The 27,092-nt window shown below is 41.6% G+C and overlaps 1 protein-coding gene across 2 annotated transcripts; it reads left to right on the top strand.

Moving 5' to 3' along the window:
• Positions 1 to 17: 17 nt before the first annotated feature.
• Positions 18 to 23,129, top strand: fgf1b (fibroblast growth factor 1b). Of its 2 annotated transcripts, none has more exons than XM_067424479.1 (4): positions 18 to 139; positions 21,403 to 21,615; positions 22,516 to 22,619; positions 22,850 to 23,129. In XM_067424479.1, the coding sequence occupies exons 1-4, from the start codon at positions 106 to 108 to the stop codon at positions 23,051 to 23,053; spliced, it is 555 nt and encodes a 184-aa protein (XP_067280580.1). In that variant the 5' UTR covers positions 18 to 105; the 3' UTR covers positions 23,054 to 23,129. The 2 variants fall into 2 exon arrangements, with proteins under 2 accessions (XP_067280580.1, XP_067280581.1); XM_067424480.1 differs by lacking the exon at positions 18 to 139 and adding an exon at positions 19,731 to 20,186.
• Positions 23,130 to 27,092: the final 3,963 nt, after the last annotated feature.

Genomic DNA, 27,092 nt, shown 5'->3' with positions numbered 1-27,092 from the left:
CTTTCGGCCAATCGTGTCGCGGGATTCCGGAGCGGGCTGTGAACGCGGCACGCACGCTTTGTATGCGACGGGATAAGAACGTGATTGGTTGGATGTTGGTGAGCGATGATGTCACAACGATGCGGGGATTTCATTGCATGTTAGTAGCCTACAGTTCACATTTTTCCCACTGTACAACCCATTGAACATATCTATCTATCCATCTATCTATCTATCTATCTATCTATCTATCTATCTATCTATCTATCTATCTATCTATCTATCTATCTATCTATCTATCTATCTATCTATCTATCTATCTATCTATCCATCTATCTATCTATCTATCTATCTATCGATAGATTATCTATTAATCGATAGATTATCTATCTATCTATCTATCTATCTATCTATCTATCTATCTATCTATCTATCTATCTATCTATCTATCTATCTATCTATCTATCTATCTATCTATCAAAATTAACCAGAGTAGAAATGACAATCAAACTAAAAAAAAAAAATTAAAAAATTAAAAAAATTCAACGATGTAAATAGTCTTGCCCATAGTATTGTTGTATATTAAATAATAACCCTAGGGGGTTTAGTGCATCTGCAGAAATAATTTGGGAAACCATAAATGTAAAAAGGAACTTTTAAAAATGTGTATCCCATGGTATAGACCACTTTGTAGTGCACAGATTAATTTATGAGCACCAGGACAGATTAAAAATACTGGAATAGAGACTGGGACAGTCCTTTTTTCCTTTTTTTTTTTTTACTATTATGAATTCCTTCCTCCCTCTTCGCTCCAGGGTTTGTCCCACTTTCGCTGTAAATTTCAGTCAGAATCATGTTCAAACCTGTCAGCATCTCCTGAAGCCATTTTAGGCAATGCTAATGAAAAGCACAGATATTTATAACATAAACTGAAAGAAGAACAGATACCATATTGCCATCTCAGCTGAGGAAGTTCACTTCGGTGTTGCTATACTTGCAGAGGAACTGAAAGATATGGTTGCATTAATAATTTTACGCTGAAATTGCAAAAAACGGGCTGCGCAATGACGCAATGTTGTATTGAAAATATTAAAAATGTATTTTTTTATGCTTGGATGAGACATACTTGACATTTGTTTTGCACTGGGTTCATAAACAGTTTGCATTCCTCAAAAAAAGTCTAAACCAGTGAAGAACAATGCAGAAGATATAAATCGGTTAAGATAGAAACTTGTTGAATCTTGTACTGCAAGAGTCAATTCCCATGGCTGATAAATGTTCAAGGTTTCCTGGCCATCTTAGTTTCATAAGAAACTGCCTCATATAAATTGTCATACCTCCTGGTCTAATTATTCATGTTCATGAATGTATTGGTCCAACACTCCTGTCTGCATCTCTTATGTGGACTATACTGCCATCATGTGCCTGAAAATGGACATAACATATAATGTAAAGTAAGAGCATCATGTCATCTGGTCATTTTTATCATCCTTTATAATATTTGTGACCGTGTGTGTGTGTGTGTGTGTGTGGGGGGGGGGGGGGGGGGGTTGTTATCATAGCTATCAAAATCCAGTGTTCGGCATTTTGCGTATGTGAGTTTTTGTTGTAGATGTCTTAAAAAAAAAAAAAAAATTGTTGTGTATTGTGCTAATTAATTGAGATTTCTTACAGCTCTTATCCTCGCTTTGGATAAAAGCGTCTGCTAAATGATTAAATGTAAATGTAAATGTGACCCAAATGTGTATAATGACATGGGTATGACATAGGTATTACAAGGAGAGGGTGAAATATGAGGACATTAGCCATGTCCCCACTTTTCAAAATGCTTATAAATCATACAGGATGAGTTTTTTGAGAAAGTAAAAATGCAGAATGTTTCCTGTGATGGGTCGGTTTAGGGGCAGGGGCAGTGTAAGGGGATAGAAAATACGGTTTGTACAGTATAAAAACCATTACGCCTATGTAATGTCCCCCATATGTCACAAAAACAAACGTGTGTGTGTGTGTGTCCTAGTAAACCCTACATGGGCACCAAATGTCCCCACAAAGATGGCAATATTTGAAATTATTGTCCTTGTGGGGACATTTTTTGGTCCCCATGAGGTAAAATGAAAATTATGTCATTAATTCCTCACCCTTATGTTGTTCCAAACCCGTAAGACCTTCGTTCATCTTCAGAAAACAAATGAAGATATTTTTGATGAAATCCGAGAGATCTCTAACCCCTCCATAAACAGCAGCGCAATTAATTTTTGATTAAATAGTTTAAATACTTTATACTACTTGAACAGGCTCCCTCTTAATATTAGATCTTCACCCTCTGTTGCTACTTTTAAATCATCTTTAACTCATTTGTATTCTTTATATTTTAACTGATTGTGTAAATGTTTTCTCATGTGACCTCAATGGTTTTAGATCAAATATAATTATGTTTTGATTTTTCTTGTACAGCACTTTGGTTACAACCTCTGTTGTTTTGAAATGTGCTTCATAAATCAATACAGTAAACTAAACTAAACTTTTAATTAAATAGTCTTTGTGTTCAAAAACAAACAAAAATAACTTTATTCAAAAAATACTTCATACCTGTGCCAGTCTCATTTGCAGTTTACGTTAGCGTCGGCTGTAGAATTTGAAAGCACTGCACTGCTGCGTAAACTGCGTAGGAGACTGACACAGGCTAGACTTAATTGTTGAATAAAGTCATTAATTTTGTTTGTTTGTTTTTTGCACCCAAAATTATTCTCATTGTTTCATTAAAATTAAGGTTGAACCACTGGAGTCTCATGGACTATTTGGCCTTTTGGAAAATGAAATGCTGCGGAAGCCACATCCTGCTCTAGAAAGGTGAAATGTGGAAGTTATTTGGGTCATTAGGGTTAGCCATTTCTAGAAAACTCTACTTCAGCTAATCTATCTGGAGTTTCCCAGCCTGCAGCTCTGCAAATATCTGTTAGCAAGGCGCTTTAAGCCAGCACCCATGAGGAGGCAACACTTGAGTGTGCTCGCAATTTAAATGGGCAAGGTGTGTCTTGGGACTGATATGCCAAGACATTAGCATCCACTATCCAGTGGACTAACCACTGCTTAGAGACAGCCTTTCCCTTCTGCTGGCCTCTGCAACAAACGAAGAGCTGGTCTTAGGTCCTAAAGCTTTGCATTCCGTCCACATATAACTGCAGAGCACAGATGAGATAGAGAAAAGCCAGGGCTGGGTCCACCACCTGGTCCCTGAAGGGAATGGTAGGGTCTCAGGCAGTGTTGGGGTAGTTACTCAAAAAAAGTAATTAGTTAGTTACTTCTGTAAATTGTAATGAGATTACTTTACTAGTTACTGCGTTTGAAAAGTAACTTCACTACTTATTACTTTACTTTCCCGTTTCTTAATTTTGTAACGAGCTGCTCTAAGACAGAAGGTTGAAGATCCACACGCAGTATTTATTAAAGGGTAATCCAAAGTCGTAGTCCATAAAACAGGCAAAAGTTCATACACAAGTAGGCAGTTCGAAAAGGCAAACAAAACAGAAGGAACAGGCAAAAGGGTAATCCACGGAGAAGGCAAGAAATCAAAGACCAAGATACATGAAACCAGAGAAACGCTCAGAAATGCAGTTGTGACACTAAACAAGACTTCGCAATGAATGACAGAGTGAACAAGGTATATATAGGCAGAGGTAATGAGGTGATGAGACACAGGTGTAAACAGTGAGTGCTAATGAGTTCAAGGATTATGGGTAATGTAGTTTGTGATGGAATGACAGTCCAGGGTGGAGTGCCCTCTGGTGGTGATCACGGGCACTCACACTGATGAATTGTGACAAATTTAGAGGACATGGACACACATCATAGCCTTATCGTCACTTAGCCTGTCAGCATAGGGTTTATTGTAGTTTACAAAATGACACGTAAAACCATATGAAAGAAAAATATACCTGTCTGCACAAAGAAATATGCCTCATGTAAAATCCACAAACAACAGGATAAAGGAGGCTATAATGGGGTCATTTTAAAATGACAACACACAAGTTTCAAAACACAGACTTTGGGAAACATGAGAACAAGACTCTTCTCCTGAGAACAAAACCAGCTTTTTATTAGATTCATGGCGCGCACACACACACACACAAATAAAATTAAATAAATGGACGATGAAAAATATAAAAATATTTGGTCAGTGGTCACATTGTTTTTAAGAGAGAGAATGAATGTGATTCAAGGCCAATTATTGAAGATAAAGTTGAAAACTCGCTCATTTAAGAAAGTGCATTTATCACATGGACAGAGCTAGTAAAAAATGTAGAAACCTAGTTCCCTTTCGAGAGAGGTTCCTCGTATTGCGTATGGGAAAAACTCCTTTTCTCGAGAATGTGAAGCAAAACTTTATTAATAAAGGTATCTATGTAAAGCGCAGTGCAGCTGCACGGCCATAGCCCGGCGCGAGGAGTGCTCTGATTGGCCCGGCCGCGGCAACTGCAGGAAGCTATGGTGAGGCGGCTGAGAGGAGCGAACCAATGGGGGCGCTCCAGAGAGACCGCCGAAAAAGGCGGCTAAAAATAGCATACAGGAGGCTATATAAGACCCTGACTCACATAGGTGTCAGATTTTATCTCCTTCAGCGACACCGTCGCTGACCTCCGGAATCAAGCAAACCGCCGTCGAAAAGCAACCAGCGGAACATTCCTGCAGCCCTGAGGACGCCGGATTCCCCTCGGGTCTCCGCCTTCAGCCACCTGCGTTCCTGCTGCGCCATCCGGCGTTATATATCCTTTATACTGTGTGTCTATGTTGAGTGTGTGTGTATGTGTTTGTGTGTGTGTTGCCGCTGCAACGCCACTTCTAGAGCTTACAGGCTTATTCTATGCGAGGACTCTCTCGTTCCGCCGCGCCGTTTAGCGCCGCGGAAAGATGGAGCTCTTCTCACTCTCCCTCTTCTCTCATTCCGTCGCGCTGAATAGCGCCGCGGAAAGAGAGAATGTTAGAGGACATGAGCAAACTCAAGCCGAAGCTCTCTTCACTCTGCCGCCTCCGCGGCTCTTCTTCCGCCGCTGCCGCAGAGTTGTCCTCACTCTTCTCTCATTCCGTCGCACTACAGCCCCGGACAGAGAATACTAGAGTGAATAGGCGAACTCGAGCCGAAGCTCTCGTCACTATACCGTCGCGCTGAGGAGGCGCCGCGGACAGACGGAGCTTTTCCTCACTCTTCCTCTTCTCTAGTTCAGTCGCGCTATCGCCGCGGACAGAGAATACTAGAGTGAATAAACTAACTCGAGCCGAAGCTCTCGCCGTGCTGAAGAAGCGCCGCGGACAGAGTTTCCTCACTCCTCCAATTCTCTCGTTCAGTCGCGCTGTCGCCGCGGACAGAGAATACTAGAGTGAATAAACTAACTCGAGCCGAAGCTCGCCGTGCTATACGCGCTGCGGACAGAGTTTTTCCTCACGCTTCCTCTTCTCTCGTTCAGTCGCACTAGCGCCGCGGACAGAGAATACTAGAGTGAATAAACAAACTCGAGCTGAAGCTCTCGTCGTGCTAGAAGCGCCGCGGACAGAGTTTTTCCTAAAGCTTCCAATTCTCTCGTTCAGTCGCACTATCGCCGCGGACAGAGAATAACGTACTAGAGTGAATAAACAAACTCGAGCTGAAGCTCTCGCCGTACTAGAAGCGCCGCGGACAGAGTTTTTCCTCACGCTTCCAATTCTCTCGTTCAGTCGCACTATCGCCGCGGACAGAGAATACTAGAGTGAATAAACTAACTCGAGCCGAAGCTCTCGCCGTGCTGAAGCGCCGCGGACAGATGCAGCCGTCCTCACGCTTTCTTCTCTCGTTCCGTCGCGCTAAGAACCGCCGCGGACAGAGAATACTATAGTGAATAAACAAACTCGAGCTAAAGCTCTCGCCGTGCTAGAAGCGCCGCGGACAGAGTTTTTCCTCATGCTTCCTCTTCTCTCGTTCAGTCGCACTATCGCCGCGGACAGAGAATACTGGAGTAAATAAACTAACTCGAGCCGAAGCTCTCGCTGTGCTCATTCTACCGCCGCCGTGCTGAAGCGCCGCGGACAGACGCTTCTCTCGTTCCGTCGCGCTAAGAACCGCCGCGGACAGAGAATACTAGAGTAAGTTAGACGAGCGAGCTCGGGCTGTTGGGTACGTCAAGAACATTCTCGCTGCCCCTTCCACAGCGCGTTTGCTGACTAGAGCGCGACTTACGTCATAGCACGCGCTCACTGTCAGAGCATAAGGGCGTCGGAAAATGGCTGCCAAGCTAAGCCCTTTTTTCACTCTATCACTTCCAGTCCCCTTTATTCAGGCGGCTGGAAAGGTTTTTACACTGTAGACAAAGTGTCCACTACACAGTGTGCACCCCTACATAAGCGCTGTTAATTCAGCCCCACAAAATCACAAATAAATCCCGCCGCGGCCGGATTACACCATATAAAGTCAACTAGCCTTATTGCAGTCAACTAGCCTGTGGTCAAACACGCTTGTCTGCACGCGCGCTTTCAGTCTAGACTAGAGCATAACAGCATTGTGGAATGGCTCCCATACCACCCGCACTTCCTTACATTCTCCCAGTTCCCTTAAGTTAAGTGACTGGAGATGAAATATTGCAGTCAACTAGCCTGTGTTAAACACGCTCGTCTGCACACTAATGCTGTGTGCGTTTATCCCTGTGGACTCGCTCACTGGTTTGCACCGTGGGTATTCTACGTAGGTTGCGCGCCACTGCACATTGTTTACACTACACACAAAAGAGCTTTTCTATGTAGCAAATGTGCCCACTTTACAGTCTGCACTCCTGCACCCAAGCACTTTTCACAAAGTCCACTCTCACACACAAAATATAAATGTGAGGCGCGCGCCCACTGCAAAGCCTGCACCGCCGAAACCTACCACTATCCCCACAGTGTTACAAGCAGTGTTACAACACAAGCAACCGGGTTAACAGGCCCATATTACTAAGCGACCAGCCCCTGAATCTAATTCAAGCCCTGGCTTCACAAGCCCAGGCCAATCCTGGTTTATAATATTGGGTGTTGAACATATAAAACAAGGTTCTCGCTACAGTTTTGCTCGCAGACCCCCGCGATTCAAGCCGTGGTCGAGCCCTCAGTAAGAAGCAGTGTCAGTCACATGCTTCTCGCTGAGGCGTTAAAACTGTTAAAGGAGAGAGCGGTGGATACAGTACACCCGACGCTAGCGAGTCAGGTTTTTACTGTCGCTAATTCCTCATCCCGAAAATGGATGGCGGTCTCAGGCCCATTTTCCAGACATCTGAACAAAGCACTTATGACACGCTCATTTCAAGGTGCTGACGGTGAAACAAATCCTCGCGCACATTCGCCCCGGGGATTGGGTTTTCACAATCGATCTGAAAAACGCATACTTTCACGTTATGATAACCCCCACCCCCCCCACTACAGGCCATTCTTGAGATTCGCCTTCGAGGGGCAGGCTTATCAGTACAGTCACTGTCATAGACTCAAGACTCAACGAGCATCTTACATCATAAGAACCACCACGTCTTGATAACGTACATAAAATTGCTAAGGGCAGCCGAGATCAGACTCTCTTCACTGCATGGCTAAGCATCTCCTTTTATGGGCAGAGCACAATCTGAGCTCCCTAAGGGCGGCTCACGTGCCAGGTATTCTGAATCAGGGTCCGGACATGTTATCCAGAGGACCCATGCCCCCAGGGGGATGGTCCCTTCACCCGCAAACGATTCAGCTCGCACAGCACACGCTGCCCAATATTTTTCTGCAAACGCAGGGATGCCCTGGCCCATGTTGGCCCAGACTCCCTCTATATGCTCCCTCCGATCGCGATGCAGCTGCAAGCCTGTGCTTTTTAATAGCCCCACTTTGGAAGAACCGCACATGGTTCTCCAAACTGATTCAGCTGTCAGACACAGCCCCATGGCCTATTCCGCTGAGGAAATACCTCTTTACGCCAACGAAAGGGAAGATCTGGCATCCCAGTCCCGAGCTGTGGGCCCTCCACATATGGCCCATCAACGGGTATCCAGGAACCTCTCTGACAAGTTATGAACACTATTTCGGAAGCTAGAGCCCCCGCTATCTGGCAGCTCTGCTTTGAAGTGGTCAGTGGTTTTCTAACCAGTGTGCTACGCAAAACATCGACGCACACTCATGCGAACTGGCGGAACTGCTCGCTTTCTCCAAGAGCTAATGGACGCGGGTCGTCCCCCCTCCATGCTCAAAGTATATGTCTCCGCCATAGCAGCTAACCACGCTCCGATCGCGGCACATTCACTAGGGAAAAGTGATCTTATTGTATGTTTTCTTAAAGGGGCCAGGAGATTCAACCCGCCTTGCCCCTTTCTCAGTTCCTATTTGGGACCTCGCCATGGTTTTAGAAGCCGTGAAGGGTTCCCCCTCCTAACCACTTCAGACCACGAGCTTGAAGCACATATCACTCAAAACTGCTTTTCTGCTGGCTGTGGCCTCGGTTAAGCGAGTGGGTGGCTTACCTGCACTCTCCGTGAGCCCTTCCTGTCTTGAGTTTGGGTCCAGCAACTTCAAGGTTGTGCTCAAACCGAGGCATGGTTTTATGCTGAAAGTGCTATCAACCCCTTCAGTATGCAGGTCTTTTCACTGCTTCCTTTCCCTCAGAGAGAATAAGACGCGAACCTATTCTGCCCAGTCAGAGCATTGAGATTATATCTAGAGCGCTCCGCCCCCTTCAGGCAGTCGGATCAGCTCTTCATTGCTTCGGTGGCCGCACTAAAGTTTGTGCTGTCATGAAACAGACTCTCACACTGGAAGGTGGATGCAGTCCCACTAGCATATAGGTCTAGAACCTAACCTGTCCTACAGGCATTAAAGCCCACTCCTCTAGAGGCATGGCTTTGTCTTGGGCTTGGTCATGTGGCACTTCCATGGAATATATTTGTGCGGCGACAGGCTGGGCCTCTCCGCCCACTTTTATCAGATTCTACAATTTGAAGGTCCCAGCTTTACAAGCAGTGCTTTTCTCCGTCTAGGGTGCTATCTGCAGCCCTGGCAACACGATTGCTTATTGCGTTCCGCTTATACACAATCGTTCATAGCACCATTACACTCTACCTTAGATCCGACTATGTCCGGTCAGGTGTTCAAACGAACCGACTCTTCCGGTTCTTTCATTCTCCTTTGAAGCCCGCCTGTGTCGGTCTCTCTAAAGGTTTTTTGACTTTCCCTCATTCAGTTGGGGATTTTGGGTCAGTCAGCGCACACAGCGTTTTACATTGTGTTCCCATATGCAATATGAGGAACCTCTCTCGAAAGGGAACGTACTCGGTTACTTTCGTAACCTCGGTTCCCTGAGAGAGAGGGAACAAATATTGCGTTCTGTGCCGTGTTCGTGCTTCTCAGGTGCCGCTTCAGTCGATTTTAAAACCTGACACCTATGGTGAGTCAGGGTCTTATATAGCCTCCTGTATGCTATTTTTAGCCCCCTTTTTCGGCGGTCTCTCTGGAGCGCCCCCATTGGTTCGCTCCTCTCAGCCGCCTCACCATAGGTTCCTGCAGTTGCCGCGGCCCGGCCAATCAGAGCGTTCCTCGTGCCGGGCTATGGCCGTGAAGCTGCACTGCGCTTTACATAGATACCTTTATTAATAAAGTTTTGCTTCACATTCTCGAGAAAAGGAGTTTTTCCCATACGCAATACTTGTTCCCTCTCTCTCAGGGAACCGAGGTTACGAAAGTAACCGAGTACGTTCAGTTGAAACGCCCTCTTTGGCTTGTTGTTGATGCAGTAAACTGAATGTTTGAGGCAAGCTGACTGTTTAAATAAAAGCACTGAAATAAAAATGCGCTGTTTATCTCTTAATCAGTTTAGGGGCATTCACATGTCGCAATTTTGCGGTTAAAATGCGTTATGCAGTTCTAGAGATGATATTTTTTTATTTATTTTTTTACACGAGTGCCGTGTTTATAAAGCCGCGACATGCATGATACTATGCAAACGTATGGAAGAGATGCAAGCGCAACAGTCAAACGCTCTGGTAATGTTTACATTAAAAACGAAAGATAATGAAAGTAATGTGAAGATCGCCACTGTCCCCGTCTCCCTCTCCCCTCGCACTAGGAGCTCAATCCTAGTGCGCACTCAAATAGATCCAAAACTTCACACACAGGCAAACACGACTCGGGTAGTGCACGAAAGCGCGTTCCTATAGTCTAGTAAAGTAATGTAGTTACCAATATTTTTAGTGTAATGCTTTACTTTACTTCGTTACTCAAAAAAGTAATATCGTTACTGTAATCCGTTACTTTGTAACTCGTTACCCCCAACACTGGTCTCAGGACGTGAGAGTTAGCCAACTTGATTTCTAGGTACAATTTGTTGACCAAAAATGTTTGCAGGTCCCCTATCCTCTTGTATGGAGGCCAATGCAGTAAGGAATTCTGCACTGTAAAAACTGTTACTTAAATTCAACTCAAAAAAATTAAGGCAACATTTTCAACAGTTGGTAAAAATCAGTATTATCTATTTTACTGTATGCTAAAAAAATAAGTAGAGTCTACAAGATAAAGTAAAACATTTGAGTTTAACCATTGTGTTAAAGAGCAGCATATCGACCAAATCATACTTAGTTAAAATAAGTAAAATTTAAAATAAAAATTGTTTTATTTTAATTAATTAATTTACTCATTCATTTAGACAAATTATTTCTTAATCCACTTTAAATATGTTCAATCTATGTACTCTTAACACTGACATTAAAATACAGTGACTCTTCACCTGAGGGATACATAAAATGTACAGTACCTTTTCATAAATATTAAAACATAATAAATTAATACAAGAACACATTTTAAGTACAATCTGTGCCATATTCTACTAGCCAATTAACAATTAAACATTCAGAACAATCTTCTGAAAAACACAAGATTGCCATTTATGAGTGTGAGGCTGGCATTTGACCAACTAACTCAGAAGTTTGTTTTTTAATGTCATGAATCAAGAGGAAGGTTTTGGGCGCAGTGTGTCAAGTCCCACAAAAAGTCTTTGGAACACCTCAGATGTTTTGCAGAGTTGTGGTGGATACTGCAGGTTCAAAGCATATGTCATACCCAGAAGCAGGCAACATGCCCTAGGATCCCTCAACGATGATGCCCACTGCATCTGGTTCACGACAGACATATATCTGCATATTGCGCAAGTCCTTGTGCACACTGGTCTCTGTTTTTCCCTGTATGAGACATAAACAGAACAATAAATGGCAACAGAGAACGATCTTCAAAAGCCTTCAATAAAATCACACATTAAAAGTTCACAAAAGGTTTTAAGTTTGGTCGAGCCAGCTCCTGCACAGTAAGCCTGGCCTGTTGAACTGGCTTCATAGTACAACTTTCAGTACAGTCTCACTTGATACAACAAACCTGCGAGACTAAATCACATACACAAGTCACCTCCAAGGCCTAAATCCTTAAAGGGGAGAGGGGTTCAGCTGGTAACACATAGGTGTGGTTAAGTAAAAGTATCTGAAAATGCCACTCTTACAGTTATATCAGCAGATAATTAATGACTCCTGCATTCATGTAAAACAAGGATTTTACTTCTGTGAAGCTGCAGTTGAAAAATACGACAGTATGTTTTAAATCAAGTCTAGCCACTGGAAGACCAAAAGATTAATTTTGATAACTGGTTCCTGTGCATACATTTGGTTGTTTGTAGGTGTATTTTTGAACTTTTGACTGAGCCATCAGACAAGCCATTTCCACCCAATTATAGTATTTGTTCTTAGACAAGCTAACCAATCCTCAACTCCAGCTCCGTATTAAACTCAGACAGACATAAGATTGATATCTGAGGAATAAATGCTTCCCCCCCAAAAAAAATTAAAACTATACTTTTTAAACAATACTTACATAGTAGTCAGAGATGAGCTCTTGCCCACATGTTTTCGCATCTCAGAGTCTCCTTCACCACAGAGGTACTTGGATCCTATAGTTGGCAAATGAATAATGAAAAACTGAATCTTGCAGGCAATATAACTACAATGCAATTATCAGTGTGGGTCTGTACTACCTATTTAACAGAACTTACCGCCATATTTCTTTCTTTTATATTTAAAATTAATTAGCAGCTGTAAACAAAAATGTTTTTTTGCAATATTCATCTATAGGCAAGACAAGAGAATAAAGTACTTATTGTATGAATATGCCCCTGCAGCATTGTTACCACTTTTGCCTCACCTGTATCAGTTCCATTAACAAGTTATTGATGCGTTGACCAACCGCTCCACCCTTCGCACTAAACAGGTCGAGAAGGTTTGAAGAGTACTTGTCCAGCTGGGACACAAACACTGATTCTAGTGGAATTGCAGCACACCTTCGGAATTGACCCTTCGCTAAGCCCCGCCCCCCGTAGTTACTGTTGCTACGCCTGTCAAGCTTTCGCGCCTGGCACGTCTATTACAGTATGTATTAGTGTAAGACATTTCCGAGGAGATAATTAGTCATTTCTGGCGAACAGGGGAAATATCTGAGCGAGAAAGAAAAAAGGGACTGCAGTATGTATTTGCGGGATATATCCGCAACATATTATGCAACCGATTACAGAATAATTTCAATAAAATTGAAGCTAAAGCCTATGGTCTCAGCGCAATCAGCAGCTGCCTCATATATATGTTCATGCACAACAGGGTAAGTAAAATGAGAAAATAATCGAATAATTATAAATCAAACAACTTATCAATAAATCTTGTTGAATAAACACAAGACATTAGCCTGAAAACTTTGCAATGATTCTCCGGCTTAACGTTATATTTAGCGCGCCGGGCTACTGCTCACACGTCGTGTGTCTATAATCTACTCCTTGGACCTGGCACTAGCCTGAGATTCTGACCTGAGCCATTCATCAAAAACCACACATTTACTGAAACCTTATAACAGAAAGCCAGTCTCTCAAACATGATGGGTTTTATTAATATTATAAACACAGCCACTGCAACAATCCTTATGATGAAGGTCTTAATTTGCACACATTTTGTCTAAACAAAACTACAATACAAAACTAATAAATAAAGCTAAGACAGTTCTTTTTATAGTCTATATACTGCATATATGTAATAACTTGCATTAGTCAAAAACCTCATGTATTTTCAGTTTGTTGAAGCAAACGTAGGTGTTTTTGTTAATCCTGACGACATTTAACGTTGTGAATGGGGTCTCACACACACTGCTTGATTCAAGGCTGGTATTTCTTACCTTCAGTTTTACGTTTTGGGGAAGGAAAAAAATACACCATCTGTCCAAACTTTTAGGATAGGCATCAGATTTGCACAATCCATACTCACAGATTTGCATCGGCATGTTTCCCTCGCTCGAAAGCTTGACAGACCTTCCGTGCCTAGTTACGGTTGCTAAGCCACGATTGGCCTGTGGTGGTATTCGGGCGTGGCTTAGCGAAGGGTCAATTCTTCATTTACCTGTAATACATCAATTGTTTAACTGTTATTTGGAACACAAGAATTGACAACCTTTCATTTTAATGCAATCCAAAAATTAGAAAGGGATGATAATTTTTGTTTTCCGTTCCTTTTTTCCTGACACTCAATAACTGACTTTTGGTTACCTTAATTCCTTTAAATGACAGATAACAACAAACCTCTGAAACATTTATCTTAATTCAACCTACTAAAAAGCTTACCTACTCCATGAACTTTTCCTCCCAGTAGATTTGATGGTCTTCTAAAGAAGCAACACAGATGAAACTAAAGTTTATTTAGGAAAATATCAGGATCATTGATGTTAATGCAATGCAAAATAAATATATAATCTTTTTACTAGATCAAATGGTTTCAAAATATTTCAGACAAATATATCAACAGATTAAGTTAAAGCATTTAAAAACTGATAAAACAATGTTGAAGCGGACTAGGTCCATAAACAGCGGCTTTGCAACACAACGTTATACACATTTACGAATTTTCATGATACCACGTTGCAGAGAGACACCAGGAATATATTATGTCATGTCCTCATATTTTTCAGCCATGCGGGGATAACAGTAACTACAAACCTAACAGTTAACGTAACTTTTATTGTTAATTTCACGACCTTCGGTAGGCCTCATGCGGCGCCAGCAAAACTGACAAACTTAATGCTGTCTGAAACAGGCGACACTTTTACATTTTATAGTTAAAAAATGCGTGCTCATTCGGCTAAAACCTAACTTGCAATGTAAATAGTTATACTTACATCGGTTGCCCGTTGTAAGATCCTCAAAAACTCCAAAGAAACCCGAAACTGGTCCGGTATAGCCAGGTGACAACGAGCAACGATCTTGTTCTTTGTTCTGCTGCAGCATGTGGGCGTGTCGTGACGTTTTACTTTAGATATAAACACTTAAATAGAGTTTTGTAGAAACAATTTATTGTGAAGGTCAGGGAAATCATTTTTTTGATAGGTAATAATAAGTTGCAAAAACATTCACACTTTTTTCTTATGTAAAACTTAAATTAATTAAAAAAGAAAAGAAAATCAATTTATTGGAAGAAATTTACTTTTTTAAATAAATTCCTACAAACAACACCCTTGAAGGACTTTTTACAGTGTGTCTACATTGAGAGAATTTTTAACTCAGCTGACTGCAAAGGCTCAAAGGGAGGGCTCTGCAGTGCCGTGAGTACCAGAGGTCTTCAGAGGGTATTGAGGTCAGATCAATACCCTCTGAATTACTATCCTCTGAGGAACCTGACGATCAGGTCATTCATTGCTATGGACTCACCTTCGACTGCATTGTGATATGCAGATTGCCACAACATACACTTTAAGGGTGGAGGGAGACAGCCTTCTCCCCAATCCATACTACAGTAATGAAAGCACGACTCCGGCGGGAAGAACACCACTAAACTAACAGGTTCCACTTCAACACACAGAGGCGCCGCAAAGACGGGCTCTAGCAGAAGTGATGGTGTCTACCCTGATTGGAAGACTAGAAGAGTTTCCAGAGGTCTGGACCCAGGTGACATAGAGTGAGCCGTTTCTGAGCAGGTCCTTTCTCAGAGGAATGGGCCAGGGAGGGGCTGTTGTAAGGGGAATCAGGTCCAGTTGGGCCAATAAGGAGCAACTAACAAGACCTGCTCCTTGTCCTCCCTGACTTTGGGGCGAACTGAATCGCATAGCTGAGTTTGATGGTACAAATGAGCCAGTGAGACAGACCAGAGAGTGCTAGTCAGGTTCCTAGACACCGTGTAAGCGGGACCAGTGGGAGCGTAGACATACCCAGGGTGCGGCAGCGAGTTGGAATACAGGGACTTGACTCGGAAAGCACTGAGGGTGGGACAGAAAAGGTCTGGTGAGAAGGCCTGGTGGTGTCCTCGTGCCACACACTGCTGTCCACTGGCAATGGCCCCTTCTGTCCCACTGAAAACTGCTGGGTAATAATTTCAAAAATATCGTCGCACTGAGAGTGAGGGCCATTGCAATATGCAATTCCTTCATAACCTCTGGGTTGGGACTACCCTTGTGCAATTCCTTGAGCGCTTTGGCCAGGTAGACCTGCAGGAGCGTCATGGCATACAGGGCAGATGAGGCTTCTCCACAAGCTAAATAAGCCTTTCCCGCAGGAGGGGAGACGCAGATTACACCGCCAAGAGGTAGCGGTCTTGGAACATAACTGCATTGCCACATACCACTCCAGTGGGTGGAGCTCCATGCATTCCTGCCATTAAGGGTAGTTTATTTATTTTATTTAACCTTTATTTAACCAGGAGAGTCCCATTGAGATTAAGAACCTCTTTTTCAAGGGAGTCCTGGCCAAGAGGTAGCAAAGTTATACAATTAAAAACAGTTACAACGTACATACAATATTAAAATAACAGCTTATGAGATACAATCACAAACAATTGATGCAGTCTCTACTGTTTTAAGCTTGGTTTTAAAAGCATTTAAAGACATAAACACAGTCAATTTCCAGTCTTTCTGCAACATGTTAAAGGAGCAACAAGCAAAAGGAGCCGAGTGGACAAAGGCTTTCTTCCCCAGTTCTGTGCGGGCAAAAGGAACAGAGAACAACAGCTGATCTTCTGATCGCAGGGAGTAAGATTCAACACTTCTCTTTGTGAGTAAAGTACAGATGTATGGAGACAATAATCCCAACAGAGCCTTGTGAATAAAAGTGTACCAATGTCCCCGTCTTCTAGTGGCCAGAGAAGGCCATTGCATACATGTGTACAAATCACAGTGATGCGTCATGGCTCTACAGTTAGTAATGAACCTCAGAGCAGCATGATAAACCGAATCCACCATTTGAAGACATAAAAATGAAGCATTCATATAAAAAAATCACCATAATCTAGCACAGATAAAAAAGTAGCAGTGACAAGGTGCTTTTTCACTTCAAAAGAAAAACCCCAACTTAAGTTTTAATTTCTTCAAGTTTTTCTATGTGTGGTTTAAAAGTAAGGGAGTCATAGACACCGAGGTACTTATATTCATGAACCAATTCTATGACATTCCCTTCAAGAGTGGACACTACTGGGGCAGCAATTTGAGGCACCTTCTTAGAGTTTTCAAAGAACATTAGATTTGTTTTATCAGCATTGAGAATTAGTTTTTAACTGAAGAAGTGATTGCTGGATGGTAAGCCTCCTGCAGTTTTTCAATTGCCTGAGAAAGAGATGCTCCAAAGCAGTAAATAACTGTGTCATCAGCATAAAAATGCATGTTAGCATTGGTGACATTTTGACCCAAGTCATTGATGTACAAAATAAATAAGAGGGGCCCCAAAACTGAGGGAGGAGAATGCACGAATGGTTTTGGGCATAAAAATGTGCGGTAAATATATATAAGGAATTTACTACTCTTGGTCATTTTGCAGCCCAACTAGGACCCTTTCATGTTAGCCACAGCCAACCAGTTGCTCCTTCACTCAGCAGCATCTGCCAGCAACCTAACGGCTTGTTGGAAGGCCTTTCCAACCCAAGACTTTCCAACCCCTTCAGTAGCCTGGTGGTTGCTGTGGCTACAAAACCTCTGCAACCAACCTCTATGGGGAGTAATTGGATTTGCCAGCCCCATTGTACTACTTCGGCTGATAGGTCTGAGTACTTCAGCCTTTTATATTCATTGGGTCACCAATTGTAGCCTCTCATAGCACAGTTAGTTCCACAATTAACAGGGACTTTTGCAAGGTTGACCACTGGATCAGGTCCATTCTGAGATTAGTTGTGATTATCTCAGGTGGAAAGCTGAGCTTCCAGTTGAAATCAACCTGCATTTTCTAGTCCTGGGCATCCAACAGGGTCAATTCAATTTTTGTACTTGGCTTCACTGGGTGTTGTCCTTTACTAATCAGCACTAAGCAGTTGATTTTGAGAATCCAGGCTTTGGAGGAGATAGGGCATTGCTGGTGGTTCTCCTCCCTTGAAGGATAATCTGCAGTTGTCTCAGGACTTGGTTGTGCCTGGTATAGCGGCCTTAGGAAACACTGGTTTTGCAGCCGACAAAGATGTGCCTGAATTGCTGGGGTTTGACAGAGAGGACATGATAGATCTTCTCCAATCCACTGGGTTAAGTTATTGGGTGTGAAAAGAACATCATAGGTCACTCTGATGATGAAGCTCAGTCTGCTTACTTCCATCTCTCAATGATCCTTCCAGGTCAGCTTACGTTGCTCCAGGTTTTCCCAGTTAGCCCACTGTCACTGTCTGGACTGCAAGACTGCCTTTTTAGGCAGGCTACTACCAGCTTTCTTCTCTGGACGGGTGTTACCTTGTACCAGCTGGGTCCCTTTTCCCGAGTCCAAAACTTCCTCTCCCCTGCTGCACTTGTTCTACAATGTCTCCATGCCTGAGAACATATTTTGCTTGCTGTATGGTCAGGGTCATGCCCAGTCTCACTTTGGTGCATTTGTGCTCTTCTATGAGGCTAGAGACAGGCAGCTCCTGAAAACTTTTCCCATACAGGCCGATATTACTGAGGCATATAAGATCTTACTGTCCTCTCCAGCTTCTCGATTATTGTAATGGGGACCTTGTATACTGTTAGAGGCCACATCAGTCAGGGGAGCAATCTGAAATTGCAGGTACAACAATTTAATCTACCCAGGAAGCAAGGCTAACAATAGCTTTAATGGTTTCCTCCTCAGTTGGTCACTCTGGTCTGAGTCCTTGAGGCTTGCATTGTACCAACGCCCTAAGCTCTTCTCTGCCATCTCCAACACCGTCAGGAGGGATGTTTCATGGATGTGGAATCTCTGATCTATGAGTTTCTCTCTGACGGTGGAAATATTTCTGGATTTTTTGGGATTTAACTTCATCCATGCCCACATTATACTGGCATGAAGCTTTTTCAGTAGATGTTTTCTACATGCAATGGTTGAGGTCAGGGTAGTCAGGTCATTCTTGTGGCACAAATGGCAGGAATTACTTGTCCAGACTGCAGATATTCTAGCCTGGATGCCAGCCGAATTTAGCCCCGCCCACAATTTTTTTAGGTCGGGCAGTTCGGTCTGGCCTTGCTCCATAGAGGAGTAATTATCCCCGAACAGAAACTGTTCAGACCAATGAAATCATCAGGGCGGGCTTTAGACGATGACGGACAGATGATCAACAGTAACGTAATCATGCACGTCATCAAAGGAGCTTGGATTATATTTGTTCGAATCCTAAACGGAGAGCTTGTTTGTAAATGCATTCACCTTCACAATTTCTCTCAAAATGATGATCATGTTGGGTAAGTACTCTGTGTATCATTATATTATTATATATTATTTTACAACACCGGCAAAGATCGTGTATTCCAGCCTGATTTCAGCGCGCGTGCAGACAGGGTTGCCAAGTTTTTACAACAAAACCCACCAACTACTAGCCCCAAACAATAGCTTCTTGGGGGGTTCTCCGGGGGAAAAATTATGTTTGGGGGGTAAAATGTGTGTTATTTTGGCAAGGTTGTCTGCTAAAATTTGCACTCATGGGTCTATATATTACATAATAGTCACTTCAACCTGCGGAGATAGAAAACAACCCGCGGGAAAAAAAGTGCGGACTTGGCAACACTGTGCAGTTGAGCTCTGTTGACATTTGACAGTGCGTCGCTTCGTTGCTCTGATTGGTTGTAGCTCTATCCAATTGAGGTCTTTCCTGGTTCGGTTGAAATCCGCCCCATAATCACAGTCCAATGGAGCAGTTTCAAACTCATATTCTGACTACTTAATGTATGACCACGTCAGGCTACAGATATTCTCCTTCTACAATCAATTTGGAAACTTGAATGTTCAATTCCATTGGCATGGTAAAGGCTAGGGGAGATGGCACACTGCAATTATTCCCACTTTCAATGATTGCCACAATGATGTGTATTCTGTTGTTGTAAGGCAGAATTGCAGATCTTTGAAGTAGATTTTTCCTGTTTATCACTGTTAAACTCCTTTCAAAACTATCTGTATAAAGTGCTATATAAATAAATGTGACTTGACTTGGAGTAATGGCTGCTGAAAAAAATACATCGCAGGTATAAACTACATCTTAAAATCTATTCATATAGAAAGCAGTTTTTTATACATTATAATGTTACTGTTTTTTCTGTATTTTTAAAAAAATATAATTAATTTGAGCGTTTTAAAAATTATTTTATTAAATATTAGTATATCTTATCCAGTAATCAAATATGGAAACATATAACTTGAAAAGTAATGGAAATTCAGGAGGTGTAAGAACCTTTGTCACTTATTTGTACATTTAGTAACTACACAGTTAAACCTTTACTGTCTGTCAAAGGTTCAGCAAAACTGGGCATGTAAACAAATGACAGACCTAAATATAGAATGCCCAGAAATGAGCACAGTTCACTGTCTGGGCAAGATGAGGTCACATATCTTCTACCAGATCTGACTGCATCTTCTGCAGCAGTGCCAGTAGTGTCATGGTGTTCAGAGTTCAGGTCAGCTGATAACTAGATGATGTTACACAGGCAGGTTTTCCGAGCATATCGTAGGCCCACGTCACACACACATGCACTGGGATAGACGGCAAAAGCTGCCTTTTTTGACCTGGGAAGTATCTGGTAGTACTCGTCACCCTTCAACAGAAGAAATAAAAAAGAAAGAAGAAGAAGAAAGAAGAAATCTGCCAACAGAAGCGGAATTTTGTATCTAAATTCAAAAACTCCAAATTGACAAACTCTGTTCCAACTCTGTTCCAGACCTACAATGAGACAGCATTTCTCTTTGCAGCTCTGAAACAAAGTCACAGGTAAGTCTCAACCGTTGCTGATCTACCCAGTTCATTAGCACGCCATTGAGGGGCGTTATTCACTCTGGCTGCTTGCACAGTCTTCTCGACAACCTGTCTGGCACTAAGGCTCTATTTCCAATGCAGTGGCTGCTTGGAAAATAGGCTTGGTGCAGGCCGAATGCATTCCTGTGCTGTTTGTTCTCTTGCTTTCAGAACATGCCTCTGATAGCTTTCCAACCCACTTCAGATACGCTGTCTGGCTGGGGCCTTATGACGCGAATGAAAACCAAACTACATCTTGGCATTGTACATAGCTTCCATGTTTAGGATACCATATGTCATTTGGTAATAGATGTGTTTATATTAGAAAAAAAGCCTAAATTCAATCTGTTCATCATATAAAGTGATTCATACAGGTACGATTCACAGAAAATTTACATGGAATCATTTTAATTGAATGGATCTTCTACACTCTAAAAAAATGCTGGGTTAAAAACAACCCAATTTGGGTTGAAAATGGACAAACCCAGAAATTGGGTTGTTTGAATGGGTCCATTTACTAGGGTTCAAACAACCCAATTTCTGGGTTTGTCCATTTCCAACCCAACTTGGGTTGTTTTTAACCCAGCATTGTTTAGAGTGTAAGTTTTGGATACTTGAGCTTTTTTAATGGAGAGACATTTTCATTTCTTAATTTATGTTTTGAAGGTTAAGAAAACTTTACATGATTTTTAAACAAAATATATTATTGATTTTTAAGTAAGCTTCTTAAAAGGCCTATAATTACAAATACTGTCTGTTTGTTCTATTATAATAATCTTTTGCATATGTACTGTCAAATCTGGTTACATGCATTTTAGATTTCAGCGTTTTGTCGTTGAAAGATAAAAGTAAAATTACCTAAAAAATCTCTCTCTGTCTGTCTGTCTGTCTGTCTGTCTGTCTGTCTGTCTGTCTGTCTGTCTGTCTGTCTGTCTGTCTGTCTGTCTGTCTGTCTATCTATCTATCTATCTATCTATCTATCTATCTATCTATCTATCTATCTATCTATCTGAATTTGTAATAACCTTGACTTTTTATAGACCAAAATTATAAGGGCTATAATTATAATTACGTTTCAAAATAGCAGAACCTTTTTGGTTGTTTATAATAAGACAGTGTGAAGGAGGTTGCATGACACATACTCGTTATAAGTGGTAGTTGAGCTCGAAAGACGGACCCATTTCTTTCACAGGGGTGTTCGTGCGCACAGCGCGTCTCAGAGCTACACTCTGCGCCATGACCGAGCGGGATTTCTCCGCTTTCACACTGCTACCGACGACCACCGACCAGAAAGAGCCAACACATTATTCACTGCAAAGACTCTACTGCAGGAATGGAGGATACCATCTCCGGATCCAACACAACGGGACTGTGGACGCGAGTCGTCAGGATAACGACGTTTACAGTTAGTATGCAGTTAGGCTATGTTTGTTTGAAGCATACTTGACTATATGTTTCTCTTGCTATTTTCTAACACAGAGCAAAATGGAAAAATATTAGCTAAAATATCTATCCACAGACTCAGAAAAACTTCATCACTTTCTTTAGAGCATTAGAAACAATTTTTTTTTTTTTTTGGAAGAACACCAGGACTCCATTTGTTTAAAAAAAATAAAAAGGTATGAAATGACATGTATGTAAAAAAATAGGAATTTTTTGAAAATTAATAAAAAATCATTAATCAGTTTTTTTTATTAGCCTACATGTATGGTTTGTCCATATTTGACCCAAATATGTGTTGAAAAAACCTCATATATATATATATATATATATATATATATATATATATATATATATATATATATATATATATATATATATATATATATATATATATGTGTGTGAGAGAGAGAGAGAGAGAGAGAGAGAGAGAGAGAGAGAGAGAGAATGTTGATTTGAAATTAGTCAGATTTAAATGATAATTACAAAATATTTCCACAAGAGTCCATTTGATCACTAAATTAATATCAGTCCTTTTTAAAGACAAAGGAGAAGCTGTCGTCATGGTGAAATCTCCAAACATCTCTGAATGTGCTCTTTACAGGACATCCCAGAGAAGTTCACCAAAATATAATCCACTACTGCGGACAAAAGTCTATTCCTGGGTCCCAGGAGGCTCTGAAATAATGTTAAAAATGCAATAATATGCAATAATATTTTGATATAATTTTCACTGAAAAGAATGGAAAATGCTACTGTATAAGAACCTGTAAATGTTAACAGCTGTTACATGTTTACATATTGTCACCTTATCTTAACAGTACGGATAATCCTATGTAACAGCAACATGATTGTTGTATGTCAGCTCTTTTGAAGGTAAAAGCTGTGAAAGCAGGACTGGTGGCCATTAGGGGTCATGAGACTGGACTATACCTGGCAATGGACAAGTGTGGAAGACTGTATGGCACTGTAAGTAGTTGTTAGTTTTAAATAAAGTTTCAATTTGAATAAATTCACATACATAATGTTTCATTTCTATTCCTACAGAGTAAAATGAACATATTAACACCTCTATCGATAGGAGCTCTTCAAAGTGTAGCATGATGTTTAAACATGTTAAATTCCTGAACTCTGATTCATTAACATGATGGTCGCAAAGAACTGCGTAACACACCTCTAATCTCTGTCCTGTGTGTCAGGCCATGTTGAACGACGAGTGTTACTTCATTGAGAAGATGGAGGAGAACCACTACAACACATACCGTTCACAGAGGCATCAGGAGAACGGAGACTGGTACGTGGGGATCAAAAAGAATGGACGGACGAAAAACGGCTCCAAAACACACAAGGGCCAAAATGCGATCTACTTCCTGCCAATTCCAGTGGATGGCAGCATACAGTAATGTTTCGGCTTGTCAAGGCCCTCAAAACAAGCCCAAGCAATATGAAGAATCACAATTCTTAAGAATACAATGCTTAGCCATATAAATATATATATATATATATATATATATATATATATATATATATATATATATATATATATATATATATATATATATATACATACATTTTTTTTAAAATATTTATTTTATATTCTTTCTGTACAGGTGAATGTAAAGAATGTTTTTTTAAAAAAAAATCTATTGTATTGTTTTCAACCAATACAAGTATTTTGATATCATTGGAGCCTTTGCAAATATTTTAAGAAATATTATATTTGATCCTTTCCTATGTAAATATACTGTATATGCTACTGTATAACTTCACTACTGTATATTTATGCTGTACAAAATGATTGAAATATCTTAAATTGCATAGATTCACTGTGAAATGTACTTTTGCAACAATATACTTTTAACATCAAATAAAAAGCAATAAAACTGATATTGTTGTTAAAAACACATTATAAACAAATGGTTTTATTATTTACAATAATTGTGCACTTCAACTTATATTCCCACACTGTCAAATCACATATTTACTGAAATCAATTTAAGATACGTCATAAAAAACATAAAAATAACAAAGGTTCAGTCATTTAGACTACAGTTGTACACTTTATAGAAAGCCAACTAGACAAATGAATATATTTCATACTAGACATGTTAATGGCTCTTTTTGAGGAGTTTTGTGTAGCCTATACAATAACAGCACAACTTTGTGAATTGTACAAAATATTTCTGCTTTGTGGTTCCCACCTTACAGTGGTTTTGGAAGATTTCCACCAGCAATTAGAATGTATTTTAAGCAGGAGCTAAACCAAAATGAACCAAGGAAAACAAAATAACTTTTCTTTGGCCTAGGGCAATGTTGAACATAATGATATATATATATATAGAGACTCCACTAGACTAGTTGCAGGGTGTACATGGTCTGCAACAATGCTTAGGTAGGTGGTACGTGTCAAAGTAACCTCCACATGGATGGCAGGACCCAAGGTTTCCCAGCAGAACATTGCCCAAATCATCACACTGCCTCCGCCGGCTTGCCTTCTTCCCATAGTGCATCCTGGTGCCATGTGTTCCCCAGGTAAGCGACGCACACACACCCGGCCATCTACGTGATGTAAAAGAAAACATGATTCATCAGATCAGGGCCCCTTCTACCATTGCTCTGTGGTCCAGTTCTGATGATCCCATGGCCACTGTTGTCAGCATGGGCACTCTGACTGGTCTGCGGCTATGCAGCCCCGTACACAACAAACTGAGATACACTGTGTATTCTGACAACTTTCTATCAGAACCAGAATTAACTTCTTGTGCAATTTGAGCCACATTTGTTTGACACAGGCCAGCCTTCACTCCCCATGTGCATCAATGAGCCTTGGCCGCCCATGACCCTGTCGCCGGTTCTCCACTGTTCCCTCCTTGGAGCACTTCTGATAGATACTGTCCACTGCAGACCGGCCCACAGGAACTGCAGTTTAGGACCTCTGAACCAGCTCTGAACCATCTAGCCATCAACATTTGGCCCTGGTCAAACTGACTCAAATTCTTACGTTTGCATGCTTCTAACACATCAACTTTGAGGACAAATGTTCACTTGTTGCCTAATATATCCCACCCACTAACAGGTGCCATGATGAAGAGATAATCCGTGTTATTTACTTCACCTGTCAGTGGTGTATGCATACAATACATTTCTTACATACAGTTCCTTTAAACGTGGCGCAGGATGTAAAAATGATAACTGTGTTGGGCTGAAACTAGCAAAAAACACGCCGGATGCCGGATTGCGCAGGGTGTATGATAGGGCCCTAAATACAACCCTGACAACCATCCACAACAGGGTTGCTGCTGTAATGAGCACACAACACAGGAGAATTAAGAATATTCTTTAATCCAACAAAACAAGCTGGAGAAACACAACCACTAGGCCTATCCATAAAGTAAAACAGGGCTTATAAACACTGGAGGTAATTAAGGGAGGGACAAAACAGTTGTGGGTAACCATAGAAACAAACCAGTGGTGGGAAAATAAGAACAAAGGAGACTGGAAATAGAATAAAACAGAAAACAGAACATGCACGTGACAACTGTATTATCAGAAAACCGAGTTACAGTATAATGTAGATTTTATCAGGGTACATTTTCTTGAGCATAACACAGATAACACGTCCCCCAGCAGATGGCAGTAACGGATCTAATTAGGCTCTTTTCAGTTGACTTGAGCTGCAGCACTCCACGCATTTCAGAGTAACCTCAGAATATATTAGCGAAACTTTCTTGTAAGAGTTTCAGTGTAAATTATTTCCAGGTTGCTGACTGATATTTAGTGTGGTGGACTGTCTTGCTCATATAAAGGTACCTCACTACCTTAACGCAAGGACAGCTGAAGCAAATGGCCAATAGCAGCAGTAATGGTAGGAAATGAGACCTCCTTCTGTAAACAGTAAAACGTAAAAGAACTAAATAAAGTCCAAGACCTGCTTAAATAATGCAAATCTGTGAGGTTTAAACGACAAACATGCACATTATCAAACAAACAGATGTACGATTGCAAATCCACCTACACAAGCACAAGGGAGCTCTCTCTCTCTCTCTCTCTCTCTCTCTCTCTCTCTCTCTCTCTCTCTCTCTCTCTCTCACACACACACACACACACACACACAAACACAGCCCTGCACCCTGGCCTCCAGCCCTTGGGGCCATGGTTAGAGCAGGAAGGGAGCCATTCACTGTAAACTGAACAAGCAACAGCTTCCTCTGGGACTCCCCCGGCGCAACTGCAGCCAAGATACCAGCATTATAAAGCACTTTGACAGACCTCTGTCAAAGCGGAAGACAAATCCTTTAAAAATTGTACAAACACTTCTTCATTACCTCGAGTACACACACACACACGCACGCGCACGCGCGCGCACACACGCCCCTGCAACGCGCCTCTGGAGGAGTCTCAAACCGGAGTGTGTTGTTGACATTTGCGTGAATGCATGTGTTGCGTGGCCTTAGTTTTCTACCTTGCTGTTGTTCAGCCTCCGTCCATCCAGGACGGAAAAGAGGGGATGCATGCCGGTCAGCTGATTCCACTGTAATTAAAGACTGCTTTCCATCTGCTGAAACACTTTGCAACGTCCCGAGCGGCTGCAAAAGCTATGAGGTTGAAGGGGGGAGGATTCGTAGAGGATGGAGGATGGAGGGAGGAGGAGGGGGGGGGGGGGGGGATTGGGGTAGATTGGAGAATTCCTTACGGTGTGCTTCGCATGCTTGCGGTAGGGCCTCGGAGAGCGGCTTATTAGGATCCAGGCCTTCTAGTTTTCAAAACTGCAGTTCTGAGCTGTGCAGACACATTCTTCAGATAAATCATTCTTTAAACGTTCGTTTATACTGTTATCAAAGGGATGTTGTCTGCTGGGCCCACTAAGGTGCTCTATAGTGCTGCAATGCTAACATATTTGTGTAGGCCAACCCAGAAGTTGGCATCACTGTGGTCTCCTCGACAAAAACCCTTTAGGATTTTTCCATTGGCTTTTGGATTGCTGCAGAAAACTCTCGGTGATCAACTAAGGTTTACGATTCTAACCAGTTTTTTTCATCATGATAACCAACACATCTTGCAAGAATTTTGAAGCCTTAATACACTGTAAAATAAAATCAGGTCTCCAACCGAAAATTTTCAAGTGACTGATCACATCTAAATTTTTCGATTGGCCAAATTGAATTTCTGTGAATTAAATTGCATCAAATCACAGAATTTCAATTCGGCCAACTGAAAAATTTAGATGTGATCAGTCACTTGAAAAATTTCAATTGGAGACATTTTTTATTTTATTTTACAGTGTACAGTCACCAGAAGCAGGGCTGCGTTAACCTAATGGGCAACATGGGCTTCAGCCCAGGGCCCCGAACACCAGGGGGCCCCCGAGACAATTCTCTTTTGCGTTATCGTTTTTTTTTTTTTTGGGATCGAGGTAATTATGCGTACGTTGAGCATCGTTTT

Source organism: Pseudorasbora parva, chromosome 18 (genome assembly GCF_024679245.1).
Source record: "Pseudorasbora parva isolate DD20220531a chromosome 18, ASM2467924v1, whole genome shotgun sequence".
Classification (NCBI taxonomy): domain Eukaryota; kingdom Metazoa; phylum Chordata; class Actinopteri; order Cypriniformes; family Gobionidae; genus Pseudorasbora; species Pseudorasbora parva.
This window is presented reverse-complemented; position numbering and strand designations above follow the sequence as displayed.